We start from the raw sequence: 21,137 nt of genomic DNA on the forward strand, positions 1-21,137 counted from the left end.
TCCAGCACCCAAGATCAGCCCCCCTGCATCTCCACGATCTGCGTGGGGCCCTTCTGCTGTTTGCTGTGCACCGCGTTGTTTGGCTACTAGCCGGCTGGCTTGTGGCCTTCTGAACGACGCCCAACGACTTCACGACTGCTGGTCTGGTTGCTCCAGGCTGGCCCTTGCTTCCTTCTTCAAGAGAGGCACCCCGGACCCTCCTGGTCCACTCCAGACGCCATTTTAGGTCCACCGCGTGGGCTTGAATTTGCCAAGGCTTTGTTGCCCAATCCTGGGTCCAGCGACGCCGACAGCTTCTATCTTCGTGGGACAGCTCGATCCTCCATCCTGGTCGCCGACAACGCCTCCTGGTCCGTGAGATCTTCGAGTCAAGCGTCACCCACTCACCTTGTCGAGGTGGCTACCATCCGGTGCCCTCCTGGTGCCCACTGACTACTGGCTAGTAGTCTCGAACTTGGTCCCCTCTGCTTTCAGGTGTCATCTATCTTCAAGATCCAGGCTTGGATCCGACTGAACTTTCTTCACTGGTCACCGGCCAGCATCTTTTCTTCCGGCTCCTGGTCCGTCTACGAGGATTCCCGACGTCTTTTCAGACCTATGCAGCTGCAGCCCCTGGGCTAGGTAACTTCGGCATTTCGGTGCCCCAGCATAGCCTCACTATCCAAGGGTCAGAATCTACTTTCGTTTTCTCCCTACCAGGTCGGGTTCACCCGAGAACACTAACTTTCTATTTCCTAGCTACCATAGACTTTTGTTCCGCATCTCGCGTGAGAGTGCACACACTGCACCCGAGTCCCCTAGGCCTCCTAGACGTAATCTAACGATTCCCTAGTCAAGTCCTAGCGATTCCAAAAGCTATTAGTATTGTACTTACCTGCTAGGAATTTCGCATTCCACTTTCAGAGTATATGGTTTTCCGTGCCCCTCGGGCATTTGTATATACTGTGCTAACTTAAGTATTTTTGTAAGAGTTTTGGTTTGTGCTTAGTACCCTGTCCTCATAAAGAGTACAGGGCTGTTGTGATCTTTAAATAAATAACTGTTTATTTTCATAACACTTGTGTGGTGTCCTTTCACTTGGTATTCAAGGGGTATATGTGTGGTAAACGGCTGGCTTAACGCGCCCTCTCGAGTCTTTAGCCTTAGACTGCTCGTATCCACGCTACTAGGATAGCTGGTCTATAAGGTTGACTTACGACCAATCATCAATAAGGGTTGCTGGACTGATACATAGTGTTCACTAGAATAGTGAGCACTGCATATCAGGCCACCTTCTCACAGTAATCATCTGTTCATGGCATGTAGCCCTGCAGATTCACATGAATCCTCCACGGAGGCAGGTGGCATGTGCAGTGTTTTCTAATATCAAAGAGGACCTCATGACCAGAAAGACTTCTTTGAAGAAATACAACTTGCACACCCGGGCCTAACACTAGATGGATAGAGTATACACATTATGTGAATCCTACAGCACTAAATGCCACAGAAGCTTACAGGGTAAATAACATTTTCCTTCAAAGTTGTCCATATTTATTAAATTGAGTGGAAGGCCAATTGATTCTAATGTCAAAAATAAACCAAGAACTTTCTAGTACTTGGGGAATTGTGTCATCTGATAGACTACTAGCCGCAGATTCCTTCACGTAGAATTACTCCCAGGCGTGAGACTGGACCTGGAAACTTTTTTGCCACAGCATCCCTGCGTGCAGGGGGTGGGCGGGATGACCTCAAGTGGCTCCGCCCAGGCGTCGTCCGCGCACGTGATGTCAGCGAGATCACATAAGACCCGCCTGGCGCGCCTCCGTCAGTTTTTTTCCGTGTGCAACGTGGATCCGGTCCTTGCTACGGGCCTGTTTCGGGCCCCGTTTTTCTCTGTTTCTTTTGGTGGAACAGTGTGCGAATGCCTTCGGGCTTCAAAACTTGTACATTTTGTAGGCGTCTTATGTCGACGACGGACCCGCACCTCATTTGTATGTGGTGTCTGGGGGAGGATCACGGCACCAACAACTTTGAGGCCTGTCAACAGTTGAAGCCGAAGCCACGGCGGGAGCGCCGCATGAAACTCCTCTTAACGTGTCTCTCCTGGTCGACGTCCTCCCCTCGGTCTGCTTCGGCGGACGGCTTCAGTTTCAGCTGTGGTAGTCGTCCTCACCCTTCTCGGATGTCACTTGAACGTCACTCCCCGGTGGGTAAGTGTCGCAGTTTGTCCCCGGGGCTGGTTTCTGGCCTGCCGGAGGCGTGGACTCTCTGCGGGTGATGCAGCCCCGCGTGTCATCCAATCCACCGTTTCCCGGTGTTGGGGCGTCGCGAGTCCAAATGGAGACATATGCGGCGGCTTTGCAGGCCTCGCTGGCGTCTCCTCCTCCTTTCCCTCCTGGGGCGTCGGCGGACCCCTCGCCTTGCGCAGGCCCTCCGCGGCGCCGCCTGGTTCGGATCCAGGCTTGGAGCATGTGGTGCTATTTGGGTACGGCTCCTCCGGGGCACCTCCTTAGGCCACGGCGTTTCTGCCTCGCCACAAACTCCTGCGGGAGTCCCTGTGGTGTCGCCGGGGCTCGGGTCGCATTCCCAAGCCTCTCGGTCCTTTGACAAGGTGGTCCTGTCTAAGGCCGAGGTTACGGCGCGCCGCTGGCCGGACCGCGCGGAACCACAGGGGTCGGTGGACCCTACTCGTCCCGCTCCGTGTCGAAGCAGGGTGAGGACCCCTTGTCCCTCTGCGGACCCCTCTCGTCCCTCCCTACAGGCGGCTGCCTCGACGGAGGGCGAGTCGGAGGTTGGATCTTCCCTGGCACCGCCACGTGGGTTGCTGAGCGATCTCCCCCTCGTTCTGGGCCGCAGCTGGCGGAGGGCTTCGTGTCACCCATCTTGTTCCCCCCACGCAAGTGGCTACCTCGGCGGGGGTCGGGCCGACTCCAGCTCCACTCTGGTCTACTGTCTGGGTGACTTGGAGGACCCTTGACTGGCGACGCCAGATGGTGCCGACAACCTGCCTCAGGCGGCGGACTCTATGGCTCCACATAGGGGTCGTACCGGGGATTCGTTTTCGGACACTCCGTCTCCGGAGGCAGGCTGTATATTGGTGTTGTCCTCCCCAGAGACTGGTCGCCGTGTGGTGTCTTTCTCACCAGCGTCAAAGGGCAGCTCTGCGCCCTTCCCGAGGCAGAGGTGTTCATTGGAAGAGCGGCAGGTCCCTCATTCTTCGGCTCCTTCTGACTTCCATTCCGCTTGGCATCTGGGACGGCCACCTTATTTTGCAGCCGTCGCCCACGGAGGAGCTGCTTTCCCAACCGCGGGGACCTACGGAGGCGGGTGTGGCCTTCGCTCACGCAGTGTCCGCTGTGGGCATCCTGCGTATGGGTGACCCGGTGACTCACTTTCCGGCGAACCTTCTGTTGGAGGCTCTCCACCAGGGCTCTGGTGGGAGGGAAATCTTGCTTCCCTTTGAACGTTCCCTCCTTTCTTCCTTGACTGAGGCTTGGAGGTGTCCTGCCTCAGGGGACCCGGTGCCTCAGCATCTTCTGCATCGGCACCACCCGGCGCCGCGTGGCCTGGCGTGCCTTTCCCTCCACCCCTCTGCCTCCAGTCCTCTTCTGCGGACTGCTTTTCCCTCCCTGCCGCTGCTGTTGATTCTGCCATCCCGAGAAGCCCGCTGGCTGGACTCTTGGGGGCGCAACATGTTTGCCTCGACCTGTGCTGCCCTGCGGGCCCAGAACACCTTGTGTGTGGCTCAGGCCTCCTCCTGTTTGTGGGACTCGGCTGAGTCTCTCTGATCCGCAGCGTCCCAGGAGGGGTAGTCAGGTGGATTTAAGGCATCATGCGTTGGATGGCCGGGAGCTTGCGGTGTTTATTCTCCGCTCCGCTCTGGACATCTCGGAGTTGCTGGGCCGGGCCATGGTTTCCTTGGGCGCTCTCCGTCGCCATGCTTGGCTTCCTTTTATATTCGGGAGCGACTCATTGACCTTCCGTTTGATGGCAGCCTGTATTACTCTTCTCCTCCTCCGTCCCCTCCTCAGTGACTCCTGAGTCGGGTTGATTCTGGGCCTTCTTAGCGGGTGCCTGTTCTTCATGGCGTTTGTGTAGGTTGCTTTGCTCCCTGAGGTCATGCGTGCTGCCACTCGTAGTGGTGTGCCCGGGCATCTCCTCCTCTTCCTGCTCCAGCCTTCCGGTCTGGGGTGATCATACGTTCTCCCTCACCAGGAGCCGCCTACCCGGGCTTCCTGGGACCTCGGGCTGTTCTTCTTGTGGCTTCTGCCTGTCAGCGCTATTCGGACTGGCAGGTCGTTCCCCACCTGGAGTGGGGTTCGCCTTCTTTCCCTTGCCTCCTTGGGTCTTCTAGGCTTATTCTTCTTCGTCCTCCCTTCCTGTCTTGGCACTGGGCGGAAGCTGTGTTGCCTTGTGGGGCGGCGGGGTGCTTTGTCTCTCCGACCTTACCCTTGGTTCTTCTTCTGCATTCTTCTTCTTCTTCCTCCTTCATCCTTTTGGGGTCGGAGGGGGCCTGCTGGGGGGAGGGGCTTCCCCTTGCCTGGCAGGGATGAGGTTCTGCCTGGTCCACAGATCTGGTACCTTGCTGGCCCTCTGTTCTGTATTGGTGGAGTCCTTTGGCAGACCCTCCTTCCCAGGGGGTATTGCCAGAGTATCTATTCTACATGAAGGAATCTGCGGCTAGTAGTCTCTATCAGATGTACGAGTTACTTACCTTCGGTAACGATGTATCTGGTAGAGACGATTCTAGCCGCAGATTCCTTCACGGCCCGCCCTTCCTCCCCTATACTGCGGGGACCCTTAGGGTGGTCTTTGGTACTCGCCTCCCGTGGGGGGCTGTAACTCCTGTGAGTGCCTTCTTTGTTCTTGAAGGGTGGCTCCGTCTGGGGCCAGTTCATTCCTCCTTGGTTCTTGGAGGATAGGGTCCCAATGTTTTGGTGCCCTGCTGCTCTGGCTACTCTAGGTTTGGGGGATTGCTTTCTATCCCTGTCCTCCATCCCCTCCCTCCCCTTGCTATTCCCTGATTAAGGGCCATCTGGTCATGTCTTGCCCTTGTGGGTGGTTGCCCTTTATGTTGGGGTGGCTTGGAGGTTGTTGTCCATGTCTGTGTTGGAACTGGTCCCCTCCCTTGCTCAGGATGGGGGTGGTCGGTTTCCATGTACCATGACTTGCGTACATTCCTTGACTCCGGGGCACAGAGATGGGAGGCTGTCTATGTGCTAGCAGGGTGGTTGCGCAGGGCTCTGCTCTTCTTCTTCTTCTTCTTCCCTGCCTTGGGTTCTGCGGTGTGACACTACTGTGGTGGTGTTGTTAGTCAACGTTTCTTTCCAACTTTTCTGCTTTTCGCACACTGTTCCCAGGCTTCCACAGTTTTTTATCTGGTGGTTCCGCGTTGTGGTGCGGAAAAGCTCTCCGAACAAAACTGACGTAGACGCGCCGGGGCGGGCCTTATGTGACCTCGCTGACGTCACATGTGCGGACGACGCCTGGGCGGAGTTGTGTGATGTCGTTCCGCCCCCGGCGCACAGGGATGCTGTGGCAAAAAAGTTTCCGGATCCAGTCTGAGCCTGGGAGTAATTCTACGTGAAGGAATCTGCGGCTAGAATCGTCTCTACCGGATACATCGTTACCGAAGGTAAGTAACTCGTACTTCAGTAACAGTTACTATAAGTCTGTTTATTCCTGTTGTTTCATGTTTGGCCTTAGAGTTTACACATTATAAAGTACATCTTATTGGCCTCGATGAAGAAGTTAGACTGTATGTATTTGAAATCACAGACCCACTCTTTTTTTTTTTGGGGTTTAAAAACCATTCCATTTAGGGTGTTCGAACTTCGACATTGCAGCTGTCAGCGATGCAAGAAGGGGATTACACTTTCCAGTTAACGGTGACAGACTCTGCAGGAAACCAAGCAACAACAGAGGTGACAGTGATAGTGCAACCAGGTAATGATTTGTTAAGAGCACACATACAACTAAACTTACACAAATGCAAATAAGTGCTTTATCCCTGGTGGGGGTCTTGACCGCTTTTTGATGTTGAAGTGTTAATTTTTAAGTTGTTTCTGAACACATGTAGGTCAGATTGTTTGTAGGTGAGTGTGTGTTAACTGGTAAAACCAGTTACTACAAGAATTGTCCACCAGCAGCATCTGCTATAGCATGTAGGTTCTTGCGAAGGTGACTATGCAACCTGGCAAGCGTTTCTCAAGTGACCAATCTAGCTGGTTATGATGGAAGGTTTTTCTAGGATGTGTTCTTTCTTGGATTTTCATACTGTGACTGTTCTTTGCAAGACTGTGGAGAACATTCACAAATTCTGAGTCTAGAAGGGTTGCACTTACTGGCAAATCACAATTGCCAGGTAGGAATCTTAATCCCCTTCTAGTCTACTGCATCTTATTGGGATCAATGCATGACTAGTACCTGGTGCTTGTAGGAAGGGCAGTAAGGAGACTGGGGATCATGCTACAGCACCAGTAATGCACTGCTTTTGTAGAGTTTCCATCTGACTGTCAACTGCATATTGCTTTCTACTAAACTTAAAAACACACAATATTTTGTTTTCCCTTTGGCACGTTTGATTTTCAGATTCGCCTACATGCCCCAGTTACATGTTTCAGGAAGCCTCTTATTGTGGTAATATCCTGCCCGCATTGGGAATCAATGAAGTGACTGGGCAAGAGGGAGGGAACAATTTCCCACAAGGCAATATGAGGTTTATGTGTAAAGAACATCTTTGTCCTAACATGTCATACTGGTTTCCTTTAGAGAACAACAAACCTCCCCAGGCAGATGCTGGCCCAGACAAGGAGCTGACCCTTCCTGTAGACAGCACGACACTTGATGGCAGCAAGAGCACTGACGACCAGAAAATTGCATCATACCTCTGGGAAAAAACACAGTATGTACAGAGATAATCAGGGCAACTTAAAGTTTCCACTTCTCCAGCATTGCACTGCTGGCTCCTCATTACTGCAGCTCGGTCACCCGCACACTCACAGGCACAAACAGTGATCTGGGTTCTGCTGCATAACGACCAGCATCCCAGCACTGCTACCTAACTGAGTGCTGCTTACAGACCTGAGCTAATATCTCACCAGTACTAACTGTACTTGGGAGCCATGTTCACTCATATTGCATTGTCAGTTGACCATTCCAGCAGGAGTCAATATATTGTGGTTTCTACATCAGGAGTGCTATTACAACCGACTTCTACATTGGAAGTACATTTACATTGCATGCAAACTCTCCCATATATTTTCGGACCACTCGCCCATCATTATGATCAAAGTCAACAGCCTGGGTGATGCTTAATTAATGCAAATCCAATTTAACTATGTGGTAAGCTCTACTCATGCCACTGGAAGACCCCAAGTCTCATCACTGATGCCATATGCTATGTCCTCCATTTGCATGTGAATCCTGGATGTTCTCTTGGTATGGCCAACTTCTTGGGATTTCTAATGTCAGACATTTCCTGCTTCAGGGGGGCTATGGATTGGGTAAGCTGTTTTTTCCTGGGGCCTTGGACTGAGGTATCATGTTACCTCCACCAGACATTCACTTCATTGGCTGTCAGTAGGTGATGCGTAAACTAGGGCTCTGGCCCAGTTGTACAAGGTTTGACTTTCCCGCCCACAGGTGCCTGAACTTGGTTCAGCACACCAACGCTTGAGCATGAAAGTCCATGTTACTATAACCCCACACAACCCACTTGTCAGTGTAGTGTAAATTCTTTCAGGTTACCAACTGTCCCATAAAGGGGTCAGAGATGCAGTGGACATTTAAACCCAATTTCCTTCTTTAGAATATTGCACACAAGTAATGCACAAAGAAAAACACTACTTATTTAAAAGTGCTTATTTCAAAAGTCTAATTTAGTTGCTTAGTACATGAGTAAAAACCACACAAAATATAATAAAAACATTGCATGTCACTGTGCGCATAATATGAACATTTCTAACCTAGGTGGAATGTCCTAGGCGACCTAGCACCCTAAAGACTAATTCTATGTGCTACGTTAGGAGAGCATGGAGTAACTAATTTGCATCTAGAGTTTTTCGGAATTCAGTGCACTCCATACCTGTTCACACCAGATAAGCTGTTATCAAGCTTCATCCTGTGAGCGAGTTTTCCCTTGAAATAAAACACCCATCAGCTTCTCTCATCTCAGTACTGGCTTGGTGTCCGCTCTCAACATAGGAATGGATGCTGCAGCAGTACGGCAGTCTGGCAAGACCTTTGGGGTGAAAATCGGCAGTCACTCCATGGGGTTTTTAGAGGGTTGACCATCACCTACATTGGGGACTTTCCACCTAGTTCCAGACATAACCAGTTTGAACTAGTTTGACTGTTCAAGACATACTTAGTATAAACCATTATGACAAAAGTATGTCTATTCATACTACGTTTCCTTTGTGCATTCGCTGTCTGACCTTGAAACAACAGGCTCACTTACCTGACGCTTTCAGCCATCGGGCATTGCCGTGAGGGGAACGGCCGAGAGCAGCGGAGCGGGGAGGCGTCCCACGCAAACCGGACCACACTTCCCAGCATTCCTCGGCGGCCGGCGCGCCCGTGACGCGCAGTGAGCGCCGGAGGCAACGAATAAACGCTGACCCCCCGGGAGCCCAGTGGGGGAACAACAGGCTCACTTACCTGACGCTTTCAGCCATCGGGCATTGCCGTGAGGGGAACGGCCGAGAGCAGCGGAGCGGGGAGGCGTCCCACGCAAACCGGACCACACTTCCCAGCATTCCTCGGCGGCCGGCGCGCCCGTGACGCGCAGTGAGCGCCGGAGGCAACGAATAAACGCTGACCCCCCGGGAGCCCAGTGGGGGAACAACAGGCTCACTTACCTGACGCTTTCAGCCATCGGGCATTGCCGTGAGGGGAACGGCCGAGAGCAGCGGAGCGGGGAGGCGTCCCACGCAAACCGGACCACACTTCCCAGCATTCCTCGGCGGCCGGCGCGCCCGTGACGCGCAGTGAGCGCCGGAGGCAACGAATAAACGCTGACCCCCCGGGAGCCCAGTGGGGGAACAACAGGCTCACTTACCTGACGCTTTCAGCCATCGGGCATTGCCGTGAGGGGAACGGCCGAGAGCAGCGGAGCGGGGAGGCGTCCCACGCAAACCGGACCACACTTCCCAGCATTCCTCGGCGGCCGGCGCGCCCGTGACGCGCAGTGAGCGCCGGAGGCAACGAATAAACGCTGACCCCCCGGGAGCCCAGTGGGGGAACAACAGGCTCACTTACCTGACGCTTTCAGCCATCGGGCATTGCCGTGAGGGGAACGGCCGAGAGCAGCGGAGCGGGGAGGCGTCCCACGCAAACCGGACCACACTTCCCAGCATTCCTCGGCGGCCGGCGCGCCCGTGACGCGCAGTGAGCGCCGGAGGCAACGAATAAACGCTGACCCCCCGGGAGCCCAGTGGGGGAACAACAGGCTCACTTACCTGACGCTTTCAGCCATCGGGCATTGCCGTGAGGGGAACGGCCGAGAGCAGCGGAGCGGGGAGGCGTCCCACGCAAACCGGAACACACTTCCCAGCATTCCTCGGCGGCCGGCGCGCCCGTGACGCGCAGTGAGCGCCGGAGGCAACGAATAAACGCTGACCCCCCGGGAGCCCAGTGGGGGAACAACAGGCTCACTTACCTGACGCTTTCAGCCATCGGGCATTGCCGTGAGGGGAACGGCCGAGAGCAGCGGAGCGGGGAGGCGTCCCACGCAAACCGGACCACACTTCCCAGCATTCCTCGGCGGCCGGCGCGCCCGTGACGCGCAGTGAGCGCCGGAGGCAACGAATAAACGCTGACCCCCCGGGAGCCCAGTGGGGGAACAACAGGCTCACTTACCTGACGCTTTCAGCCATCGGGCATTGCCGTGAGGGGAACGGCCGAGAGCAGCGGAGCGGGGAGGCGTCCCACGCAAACCGGACCACACTTCCCAGCATTCCTCGGCGGCCGGCGCGCCCGTGACGCGCAGTGAGCGCCGGAGGCAACGAATAAACGCTGACCCCCCGGGAGCCCAGTGGGGGAACAACAGGCTCACTTACCTGACGCTTTCAGCCATCGGGCATTGCCGTGAGGGGAACGGCCGAGAGCAGCGGAGCGGGGAGGCGTCCCACGCAAACCGGACCACACTTCCCAGCATTCCTCGGCGGCCGGCGCGCCCGTGACGCGCAGTGAGCGCCGGAGGCAACGAATAAACGCTGACCCCCCGGGAGCCCAGTGGGGGAACAACAGGCTCACTTACCTGACGCTTTCAGCCATCGGGCATTGCCGTGAGGGGAACGGCCGAGAGCAGCGGAGCGGGGAGGCGTCCCACGCAAACCGGACCACACTTCCCAGCATTCCTCGGCGGCCGGCGCGCCCGTGACGCGCAGTGAGCGCCGGAGGCAACGAATAAACGCTGACACCCCCACTCGCCCCGCGAGTCGCGCGCGGGAGCGACCGGGAGAAGCCCGGGCAAAGGGCGGGCCCTCTACGGCCCTCATCGGCAGGAAGAGGCAGGAGCAGGGCCCCACCCCCTGGCCCAACAGAGACTCGCTTACAAGTAAGAATCTGTCGCTGTGTCTTGTCTGTGAACCGTGTGATATATAAATGGCGACTAAAAAGAAACTTGCTGCTCTGCCCGCAAATACCATGGACAACTACGTTGTGCAAACTGTTAAAAAAATTAACGAACAAAGGAGGGAATCACTTGGGCTAAGCCAGTCACCGGATTTGCGTAGGTCAAGTCCTACTTTACCTCTGTCAGCTGAGGATAGCCCCTTTGTGCTGGTGGATAATAGGGTCTCACCAAATACATCACTTATGATTGAGACCGACAACCAGCCACTGATCACGCTAGCATCTCCTGTTACTCTGGATGTAGACTCTGATATTGTTAATGACTCCGATCCAGAAACAGTATCTGGTCCTGTGGACGATGATCTGCCACTGATTGAGAACACACCACGGCCTGTGCGCGCCTGTGTGAAGAACCAGCGCAAACAAGGCGGTCAAAGGCCAAGAGTAAAAAGGAAAAGAATATTATCCCCAGGTCCCTCTAGAGTTCCACAAAGGACTGCAGGGGAAGGGATTTTATCAAATAGAGGAGATGATGATATGCTCACTAAACTGCTTGAGGTTGTGGAGGGTAAACTTTTTGATATTGTAAAACCTCTGATTTCTAAATTAGATAAATTACAGGCGGAAGTGAAGAGACTTGGAGGGGTGCAAACAAAGTTGACGGAGGAAATAAGTAGCCTTAACACTTTACTAACAACAAGAGATACTCCCGAAAGGGTTATACAGGCCGAGGAAGGGCTATCTGGAGTGCCGACTAATTTAGTCCGTATGCCGGCCCCAAAAACTAATCAGAACATAGTAACTGCAGAAGGGCGTCCGTTGACAGAAAATCTACCCCAAGCATTAGTCCACGGAACAGACCCACTGCAGTTTATAGAGGAAGCCTCACCTGTTGTCCTGGTGTTAGCCAATGTACCTCTGCTGGATGATGGTATAACCGAGTCATCCAGCTCTTTGTGTAGTAAGGCCCTTCACTGGCTCTCTGGTAATATGAGGTTAGCGCCTGGTGGATCACAGCAACTGGCTCAAGATATTAAAGCAGCTAAACGTGTCCCCTGGATAGGGAATCGCCCTAAAAGATTTAAAGGGGACTGTGTGGCGGTAACATTTGCCCACCCCGATGTACTCCCTAATGTCCTAACACATATCCTCCCACCTCAGAGTAAGAAAAGGAACGGTAGTACCCCTAACACTAAAATTCTTTTATGGGGAACAGCAAAATGTTACTCTACCAAAAACGCCAGCATTAGGTTGGGATAACAATCTGAATATGCATAACCGTTGGGCATCCCCCCTAGTACCAAGTATGTTATTACATAATAGATTTGATGCCTTGTCAGGACTTAATAACTGCGATTGACAAGAGGTCAGACATGAGCTTGCTGAAGTGGGTGTGGGATTAATTCTACATCAGCTCCCAAACACTACTGGTAGTATACAGATTAACAATGAGGGTTCATCTTGCAATACCCCAGAGGGGTCACCAACAACTTGCACTATTGCTAGCTGGAATATCGCAGGACTAGTCTCAAAACTAGAAGTACTAGGGTGGTTAGAACTTATTAGAACATTTGACATCTTATGTTTACAAGAGACCTGGTGCCTAAATTTCAAGGGTCTTGATGGTTTTGTAGCGTATGAGTTACCAGCAACGGCAACTACCTCAGGGAGGGCCAAAGGTGGTTTGCTAATCCTGATCTCTGTGAAAATGCAAATCAGGGTGAAGGAGCACATCATTGTGGGCAACAATTCTCAACTGCTGTGGCTAGTTGATGAGGCAGACAAAAACACTTTGATGATTAACATGTATAATAATGTTTTTGATGCTAGCAGATACACGGTCATTTTAGAATTAGACAACGCAATCAAACAATTGATGAAAAGTTCTAATACAGTTTTTGAATACATATGTGTTGGAGATTTTAACATTTCTGTTTGCCCTCTCTCTAACCATAAGTTGTGTGGCATTTTGAACCGTGTTGGAGAGCCAGCTACACATTTCCAGCACAATATATACGGAGAAACTCTGAACTCCTTCCTATTAGATTATGACTTGGAGATCTTAGAGATTGAGCAGGATGGGAAGGGTGATAGTTTGCCAACCTTTGTGGGGAGAGGGGCAAACACTGTAATTGATTTTATTTGCATGTCTTCCGATTTAGCTCATTTTAGCTCCGATGTCAGGATTGTCGATTACTTGGTCAGTGACCACAACTGTCTTGTTATTGAAACTAGGTTCTGGAAAGCCTGTACAATCCCAGATAGTGGCCCTATTACAAACATTGAGGTTCATAGATCAAATGGTTTCAGAATAAGGTGGGCAGGGGATAAAGCAGAAGTAACCTCGAATTGCATTGTCTCATGCTGCTCAAATGAGATCACATCAATTATTGATGAGAAACCAAACCTTGAGGCTTGTATCCCTCACTTTATGAAAATCAATGTTTTTATTAGTGGTAGGTTTACTAGGTTGGCTGGACATTTTAATAACAAAGCAAAGGGATGGTTTAACAATGCATGCACTGTGGCACTGAAGACACTAAAAAATGCATTATCCGTAAAACCCAGAGATAAAACAGTTGTAGCCAAGCTAAGATCCGACTATAATTTAGCTCTCAAGCAAAGGAAAGCTGAATTACGTGAGGAAGCTTGGGAGCGATTGGATCTAGCGGCCGTATCGAATAATTGTACCCTTTTTTGGGCAGTAGTAAATAGCCCCCTTTTAAAAGATGACAAACTTCCCGTGTTAACCTCAAACGTGGGTAAGGACTCATGGGTACAGCACTTCTCTGGTATTTTTAACCCCGACATGGTAACGTTGCCGACAAGTTGTTCCTGGCCAGTACTTAACCTAGATATCACCTTACAGGAGGTCCTAAGTAGTATCAGGGCAAGTAAGGGTGGTAAGGCTCAGGGACCCGACGGTGTCCCAGTCGATTTGTACAAATTTGCACCCGAGACTTGGGGGCCAGTACTAGTCAAAGTTTTTAACGCCGCTGTTCGCTATACTTTTCCATGTACCTGGTCTGAATCCATAATAGTCCCGATACACAAGAAAGGGGACCGAGGAAACGTTAAAAATTACCGGCCAATCTCACTGCTGGATTCATCGGTTAAGATTATGAGCCGTGTACTCCTCGTCCGATTAGAAGAATGGGCAGAGTCTAATCAGATAATGACTGACTGCCAATATGGATTCAGGAAAGGTAGAGGTTGCATTGAACAATGCTTAAATCTGGAACTCCTGATAGGGAAATATACCCGAGCAAAAAATGGCTCACTTTACCTCTGTTTCGCTGATTTGAGCAGCGCTTTCGACCTGGTGGATCACGCCATACTATGGACTACCCTGCTAGAAATGGGAGCACCTAGGGAAATCATATATTTTCTGGCCCGTTTATATGAGAGGCTTAGCTCGTGTGTCCGTTATGGGCCGTCGGGCGAATGCACAGAGAAATTTAGGGTTGGGAGAGGTATTAGACAAGGGTGTGTCTTGGCACCCTTGCTCTTCACTCTATTTATTAATGAAATAGACTCGATCTTAAAGAGGGCACCAGCTGACGCCCCTAGAGTAAACACAAATACCATCCCTGTATTACTCTATGCGGACGACGCTGTGTTGCTCTCTAGGACTCCTCGAGGTCTCCAGCTTTTGATGGATAAATTTTCGGCTTTTATTGAAAGCAGAAAGCTGGTCATTAATAAGAGTAAGACATATGTGATGGAGTGCGGAGCTAGTAAAGTCAAAATTAAAAAGCCCTACAGATATCTCATTGATGGACATGTGGTACAATGTGTGGATAATTTTTGCTACCTGGGGGTCAACTTTTCCAAAAATGGCCGCTGGGATATCGAGCACAAGGCGGTGCGCGACAAAATGGCCAGGAGTGCCAATGGAATATTTGCTTTTGCAAGTAAATTAGGTAGTAGAAAACCTAAAGCAATGCTCAAAATTTTTGAAGCTAGGTGTCTTTCTGTGGCCCTCTACGGAGCAGGGGTATGGGGGGTTTCCAGGGCAGAATCCCTACAGGTAGAAGAGAATATATTTCTGAAAAAGTTATTATGTCTCCCGACTTCTACTGCTAATAGTTTGGTCCATAAAGAACTAGGACTTTGTCATCTAAACGATCTATTATCACTGAGACCTTTGATGTTATGGCGCTCGGTCTGGATGAAAGACGAAACCTCATTTAATAGGGCCATAATTGAGGATTGTCTACGTCTAGACTATTTTCTTAAAATCCCATGGATTAAATATATAATTGCATCCTTTTCAAATGTGTTCGGGTTTAACGTAACTCTAGATCACTGTTCTGCTTCGGATCTCTCCAAAGATAGTATGAAATCAATTTATCTAAATCATTGTGCAGAAAGACGAGCTACAGATGATCTTAAACTTTCCTCCTGTGTGCGTTATAACCTTTTGAACGATTTTGTGGGCTTACATCCTTATCTCCTTCAGGTAACTAAAGGACAACATCGGTTTGTTCTCACAAGGATGAGGATGGGTACGGCCCACTTATTGGTTGCATTTCCTGAGATTAAAAAGCGCCCCTCAGGTCCATGCCGGTGCGACAATATTTCAGAACAAAGCACAGAGCACTTTCTACTTATGTGTAACCTGTATAGCGAATGTCGTAAATTCTTTTTAAAACCTTTATTTATTAAATTTGGAACTAGAACTGTTAAAGAGGCAATGAAATTACTTTTTAATTTGCATCATCCTGACATCTGTTTTTATACGGCTAGTTATTTACTTAAGGCCATCAGCTATAGGAAAGGCATGATTTTTAAAAAAAAAAAAAAAAAAAAAATTACAAAATTTTTATAATAACTTATTTATTCCATATCTTTTAAAGTGTGTTATTTGATTTTTTTTTTTTTTTTTTTTTTTTTTCATATGTATCATACTGTATTCGTCTGGTGGATTGCTATTGTCATGAATATTTCTTTTTAACACGTTTTGTATGTATGTACTTTTATGGACATGATTTACATGTTCCGAATAAAGTTTATTGAATTGAATTGAAACATAGATATCATGGAACGGTCATCGGACCTATGTCACCTTAGGTATTTATTAAGGTAATTGTTTAGATGATTTGCCACTTTAACAAGTTCCATGAAAGATAAAGACATGCAGCATATGGGTCGAAGGTAGCAGGCTAACTTAACAAGCTCAAAACAGAGACTTGCCTTGGGGACTTTAAGACACCCCTGAATATGACGTAACTAAGTTGAATACATGTGTGTGACATTATTTTAGGGACTCTGGGCCATATGTATCAAGAAGCCATTTTGCGATTCTCAAATAGCGATTTTTCGCGAATCGCTATTTGAGAATCGCAAAATGCTATGTATGTAGGATTTGCAATAAATTTTGTGAATCCTACATATTCCTTCATTGCGAATTGCGATTTGCAATTAAGGAATACCTCCCCATTCATTCCTATGGGCCTATAGGCCCATAGGAATGACTGAGAAGACATTCTCAATTTGCGATTAGCAATTAGCGAATCGCAAATTGAGAATGCAATTTCAAGGGTGCAGCAGTGTCAAAAGGACACCCTGTTGCACCCCTGAAATAAGCATGGGTGCACATGTGGCGCACATACATGCCCTAAGGGCATGTATGTGCTTCACAATGCACTTTGAAAAGTGCAATTTTTTGCATTTTTCAAAGAAATCTCAAATGACCACCAACTTGAAGTTGGTGGTAATTTGAGATTCCATAAGGCCAAATCGCACTTTTTTGGTGCTTCTTACATTGCATTTAAGGAATCGCAAAATTTGCGATTCCTTAAATGCAATCGCAAAATAAGGAAACAACAAATTTTGCGATTCCTTATTTTGCCTTAATACATACCATTTGGCAAAATTGCATTCGCAAACGCTGAAATTCTGCGAATTTCGGCGTTTGTGAATGCCATTTTGCTTGATACATATGGCCCTCTGTTCACAAGAATACTAAGTAAAGTCCATGCTCTCGTAAGGGAGACCTAAAACTTCAGGTCTAAAATTAAACTAGAAATTCATAAACCTAAAAATTAATATACGTAAAATATCATAAAATATGTATAATTTCATAAAACATGTATAATAGCATAACATGATGCACCGTTGTGTAGTTCGTACAAATCTATATAGGATCTGCTTGTTTAGACTATATAAATTAAGGGATTGGTGCTCAGACTGATTTCAGACACCCCCAAAGGATGAAGTCTGTAGAACGGCTAGCTCACAGTGCCACTATATATAAAACCCTCTTACCAAGGAGTGAACATTTTCTGGCAATTATTGAACATGACAACCCTGACCCCCCCCCAGGGATTGTGGAAACAGTACAGTACTTTTCGCTCAGTCACTCATGCTCACTTTGTCTCAGAGAGACACACAGAATAAACAGTGGGATGTTTTCAATAACGATTTATTGAAACAGCGTCATTCTAGTATAAAATACATTTGCTGCAACAACTATGAGACAGAAACATATATATACGATTATGAGCACCAGCAGATTTAGAATTCTACCATAGTGCTAAAATAATTAATATATGCAAGCATGTGGATACATGACCGTAAACATGCGTACTCCTACGATGCAAACCCTAACTAGATGTACCCACGTGTACTTAGCATGTATGTGGGTGTAAAGCATGCAAGAGATTAGAACGTGCATGGAGGAGAAAGCGGACGGAAGATTGTCGGTTAGACTATAAGAGAGCGATGAGGAAATATAAAAACACGCTGAAGGATGCCAAAAGGAGCTTCTTCAGTGATAGGATCGAGAGAGCAAGTAACTCTCCAGGGGAATCCTTTAAAAAATTTAAGGAACTCCTGAAAGCCCCAGTCCCCCCAGTTGTTCATAACAACCCTCAGGAAAAATGTGAAGAACTTGCGGGCTTCTTCCATTCGAAAATAGAGAAGATTCTACTCTCGTTGCCGACGACCTCTCAGCTCCCTGAGCTGGACCTTAGCCCGGTAATATGCCCCGTTGAGTTATCCTCCTTTGGCCCCTTTTCAGAGGAAGAGGTCACAAATGTCTTGAAGGGCATGAAGAGTGGGTCTCCTAGTGACCCAGTGCCCATGAAATATCTTAAGTTAGTGGCAGACTCTTTGTCCTCTCCGCTGTCGAACCTCATTAATCTTTCACTCTCTCAGGGCACAGTGCCTCAGAGATGGAAAAAGGCGGTGGTAAAAGCACTATTGAAGAAACCAGGTTCAGATTCTTCTAACTTGGCCAACTTTAGGCCGATTTCACTTCTGCCCGGCTTTTCTAAAGTCGCTGAAAAGTTGGTCAATAGTCAGCTTTCTTACCATCTTGAGTCCCAGCATTTGCTGGGCGACTCCCAGACGGGCTTCCGCCCTGGTCAGGGAACGGACACAGCTTTATTGGCTGTAGTGGAGGAAGCTAGGAGCATTTTTGATTCAGGAGGGTCAGTGGCAGTGATCCTCCTGGACTTGAGTGCTGCCTTTGACACCGTAAGTCATCAGGTGCTCCTCCAACGCCTGTCAGAGGTGGGTGAGACAGGGCTGGCCTTAAAATGGCTCGAATCCTTCCTCTCTAATCGCTGTTATCAAGTCTGGGAAGGGGTAGAGCAGTCGGCCTTGTTCCCTCTTCAATGTGGAGTCCCGCAGGGCTCATCTTTGAGCCCTACCTTATTTAATATTTATATGACTCCGCTTGAAAGAGTGGTCGCCCCTTCAGGAGTTAAGATCATCAGCTATGCTGATGATACACAGCTGGTGGTAAGGCTCACCCAGTTGGCGGAACAACCTGAAGTCCTTCATGACTGCCTTGCCAATGTCCATCGTTGGATGTCTCACTCTGCCCTCAAGCTGAATGGGGAGAAAACTGAGCTTATGCTCCTGGGTAAATCCAGTCCCTCTATTATTGCTAGCTGCTGGCCTCGGTCTCTGGGTGATCCTCCATCTCCCAAGAAGGAGATCAAGACCTTGGGAGTATGGTTGGAGGAAGATCTGTCCCTTAGGACCCACGCCAGGAAGACCGCAGGGGTGTGCTTCGGTTTGCTTCGGTCAGCCCGCAAGGTCTTACCACTGCTCCCTGATCCAGCGAGGAACCTCCTGATCCGTGGCCTAATCTTGTCGAGGCTTGATTACGGGAACGCTGTGTTTCTTGGCGCCCCCGAAGCGACCTTGAAGACCCTCCAACAGGTACAAAATGCAGCGGCTAGAGTGTTGATGGATGTTCCCAGAAGACATTCAGCTGCCCCGGCCCTGAAAATGCTTCACTGGCTCCCCGTCAGGGAACGGGTGAAATTCAAAGCGTTGTGTACGGCCCATAAAATTTTGTATGGTAAGGGCCCACCGATCCTTGCCCCCATGGTACGCCCCTATAAGCCCACACGCTTACTGCGTTCGGACCAAAGACACCTCTTGCAGTCAACTAGAGTAAAGAGAGCTCGTCTGGGGGGAGGCGTTTCTCAGTGCAAGTGGCGGCACTGTGGAACTCCCTTCCCTTTAAGACCCGTTCAGAGCCTAAGATCCTACTCTTTAGGAAACTCCTGAAGACCCATCTGTTTCCAGTGTAGTGATCAACCGGCGCTTCTTTCTTGTTCTGTACTGCGCCGGGATGCCCCTGGGTAACTGAGCGCATTATAAATTTTATATAATAATAATAATAATAATAATAAAGCCAAGAATCCCCTTACGATAAAGCCAACCCATTACCTGTTGTGGAAGAGCAAAGGACCCTGTCTTGGTCCCAAGAAGGACACCCCACGATGGATGCCAGACCACTGCTTGCTGGAGTATCTGCATGCCTTAGCGTCTTGTTTCAGCGCTTGTCTTTTTCTCCTCTCGTTTGTCCAGCGAAGATGTAGTGCTTATATACCCGAAAGGTACCCTCAGGGATTCTACCTAGAAGTGTACTATGGGCATGTCGGGCAAGGGTGACGATAGAGGCGACCCTTAAACAGAGTTATTATGCAGAAGATGGTAATCCTGCTGTGATACTGAGAATTCTCATGCATAATACATGAGGCTATTTTTTGGAGAAAACCACACGACAGTCATGTAGCACCTAACTTGGTAATCTGAAAGAGACACGTTAGTGATAGATTCCTTACCTTAGAATATCCCCAGGCATCAGACTGGATTTAGAAACTTTTGTGTAGCAGTACCCTTGCGCGTCGGTAGGCGTAGTCTGCGACTCCGCGTCCGGCGTCAGCGTTGTGGGCGCCGTGATGACGTCGTCGGAGTACTTAGACGCCGCCTCCGCGTGCTGATGTCAGTTCTTCTTTTTTCCGCGCCAGCAAGCGCAGATCTGGAAAAAGCAGTAACCCTAGTCAATTTTTGACTAACTTTTTGGAATAATTTTTGATCGTTTCTCGAAGTCTTACGACTCCGATCGGTGCTGTAGGGATGCCTGATTTCAAGCACTGCGAGGATTGCGACCGCACGATGTCGGTCACGGATCCTCACGACCTGTGCCTAACTTGTCTAGGCGTCGACCACGACGACAAGGCCTGCTCCGACTGCCGGGCCCTCTCTTCGAAAGCCAGGCGGGAGCGGTCCCGCAGGCGACTCGAACTCCGGCAGTCGGCCCCGCGCCGCGAGAGGTCCCGGTCCCACGGGAAGTCGAGGGACAGGTCGCGGGGGCGGAGCCACCACAGCTCCGGGAGTCGGCACCACTCCTCCGGGTCGAAGTCGTCATCAGGTAAGAAGCACAAGAAGTCGAAGAGGCGTCATCGCTCTTCTGACTCCTCCCGACGCTCGCGCGATGCGGCTGGGGGTTCGGGTGACACCGCCCACGCGGGCGTCGCGTCCCGCCCCACACCCTCCGGCCCATGGGCGAGACGCGATGCCGGAGGAGATCGAGCGCTTCCTCATGGCCATGAGGTCCCTCTCTCCTCCGACGGGCTCCACGGCGCCTTCGGGCCCGGCGGACCGGTCAGGGGCTTCGGCCCCGACGCAGTCGGGTGGTTTGGCCCCGACGCCGCCGGCGCCTTAGGGCCCGGCGCCGCGGGGCCCCACAGTCCTGACACCGCCGGCGCCTTCGGGCCCGGCGCTGCAAGGTCAAGCGGTCCCGACACCGCCGGCGCCTTCGGGCCCGGTGCCGCGGGACCCCACTGGGCCTTCTTCCCCGGCGTCGGTCCGTCAGGTGTCGCCTCCGGCGCAGTCCTCGGGCGGCGCCGCCCCGATGTCTCCTTCGCTCCGGTTCAGACGTCGGAACGGAGCCGCTGGGCGCCGCTTTCGACGTTGTTTGGAGATTTTCACTTCTATGAACCGGCCCCATTGATTGAAAACCCTGAGTATCAGGAGATGGGTGATGAGGAGGATTGGGAGGGGTCTGAGGACCCTCTGACCAAGGAGTGTCAGTCTCAAGAGGACTGGGCAGGGGAACTTGGGGAGGCCAGTGGCCTGGACACCCCTCTAGACACTGGTTTTGTCTCCCCTTCTACCGTGGCTTCGGTGGAGGGGGCAACCTATAGTGTGGTGTTGATGAGGGCTGCCAAGGCCTTGGGCCTTGAGTTCCCAGTCGCGGCCGTGAGGACTAACCTCCTCACTGAGGTCCTTAAACCGCAGTCAAGCTCGGCCGAGCCTCTGCTGCCCTTTAA

At 50.5% G+C, this 21,137-nt stretch overlaps 1 protein-coding gene across 2 annotated transcripts in view; it reads left to right on the plus strand.

Annotated features, from left to right (window-relative positions):
- The window catches only part of KIAA0319L (KIAA0319 like), a 962,229-nt gene that overhangs the window by 705,202 nt on the left and 235,890 nt on the right, over nucleotides 1-21,137 (plus strand). For both annotated transcript variants that reach the window (XM_086956507.1, XM_086956508.1), the window contains exons 11-12: nucleotides 5,802-5,925; nucleotides 6,751-6,883. In XM_086956507.1, coding sequence (XP_086812633.1) covers nucleotides 5,802-5,925; nucleotides 6,751-6,883 — 257 coding nt within the window. The remainder of the gene's footprint in view (nucleotides 1-5,801; nucleotides 5,926-6,750; nucleotides 6,884-21,137) is intronic.

The sequence above is a fragment of the Lissotriton vulgaris genome, chromosome 2_1 (assembly GCF_964263255.1).
Source record: "Lissotriton vulgaris chromosome 2_1, aLisVul1.2, whole genome shotgun sequence".
Taxonomy (NCBI): domain Eukaryota; kingdom Metazoa; phylum Chordata; class Amphibia; order Caudata; family Salamandridae; genus Lissotriton; species Lissotriton vulgaris.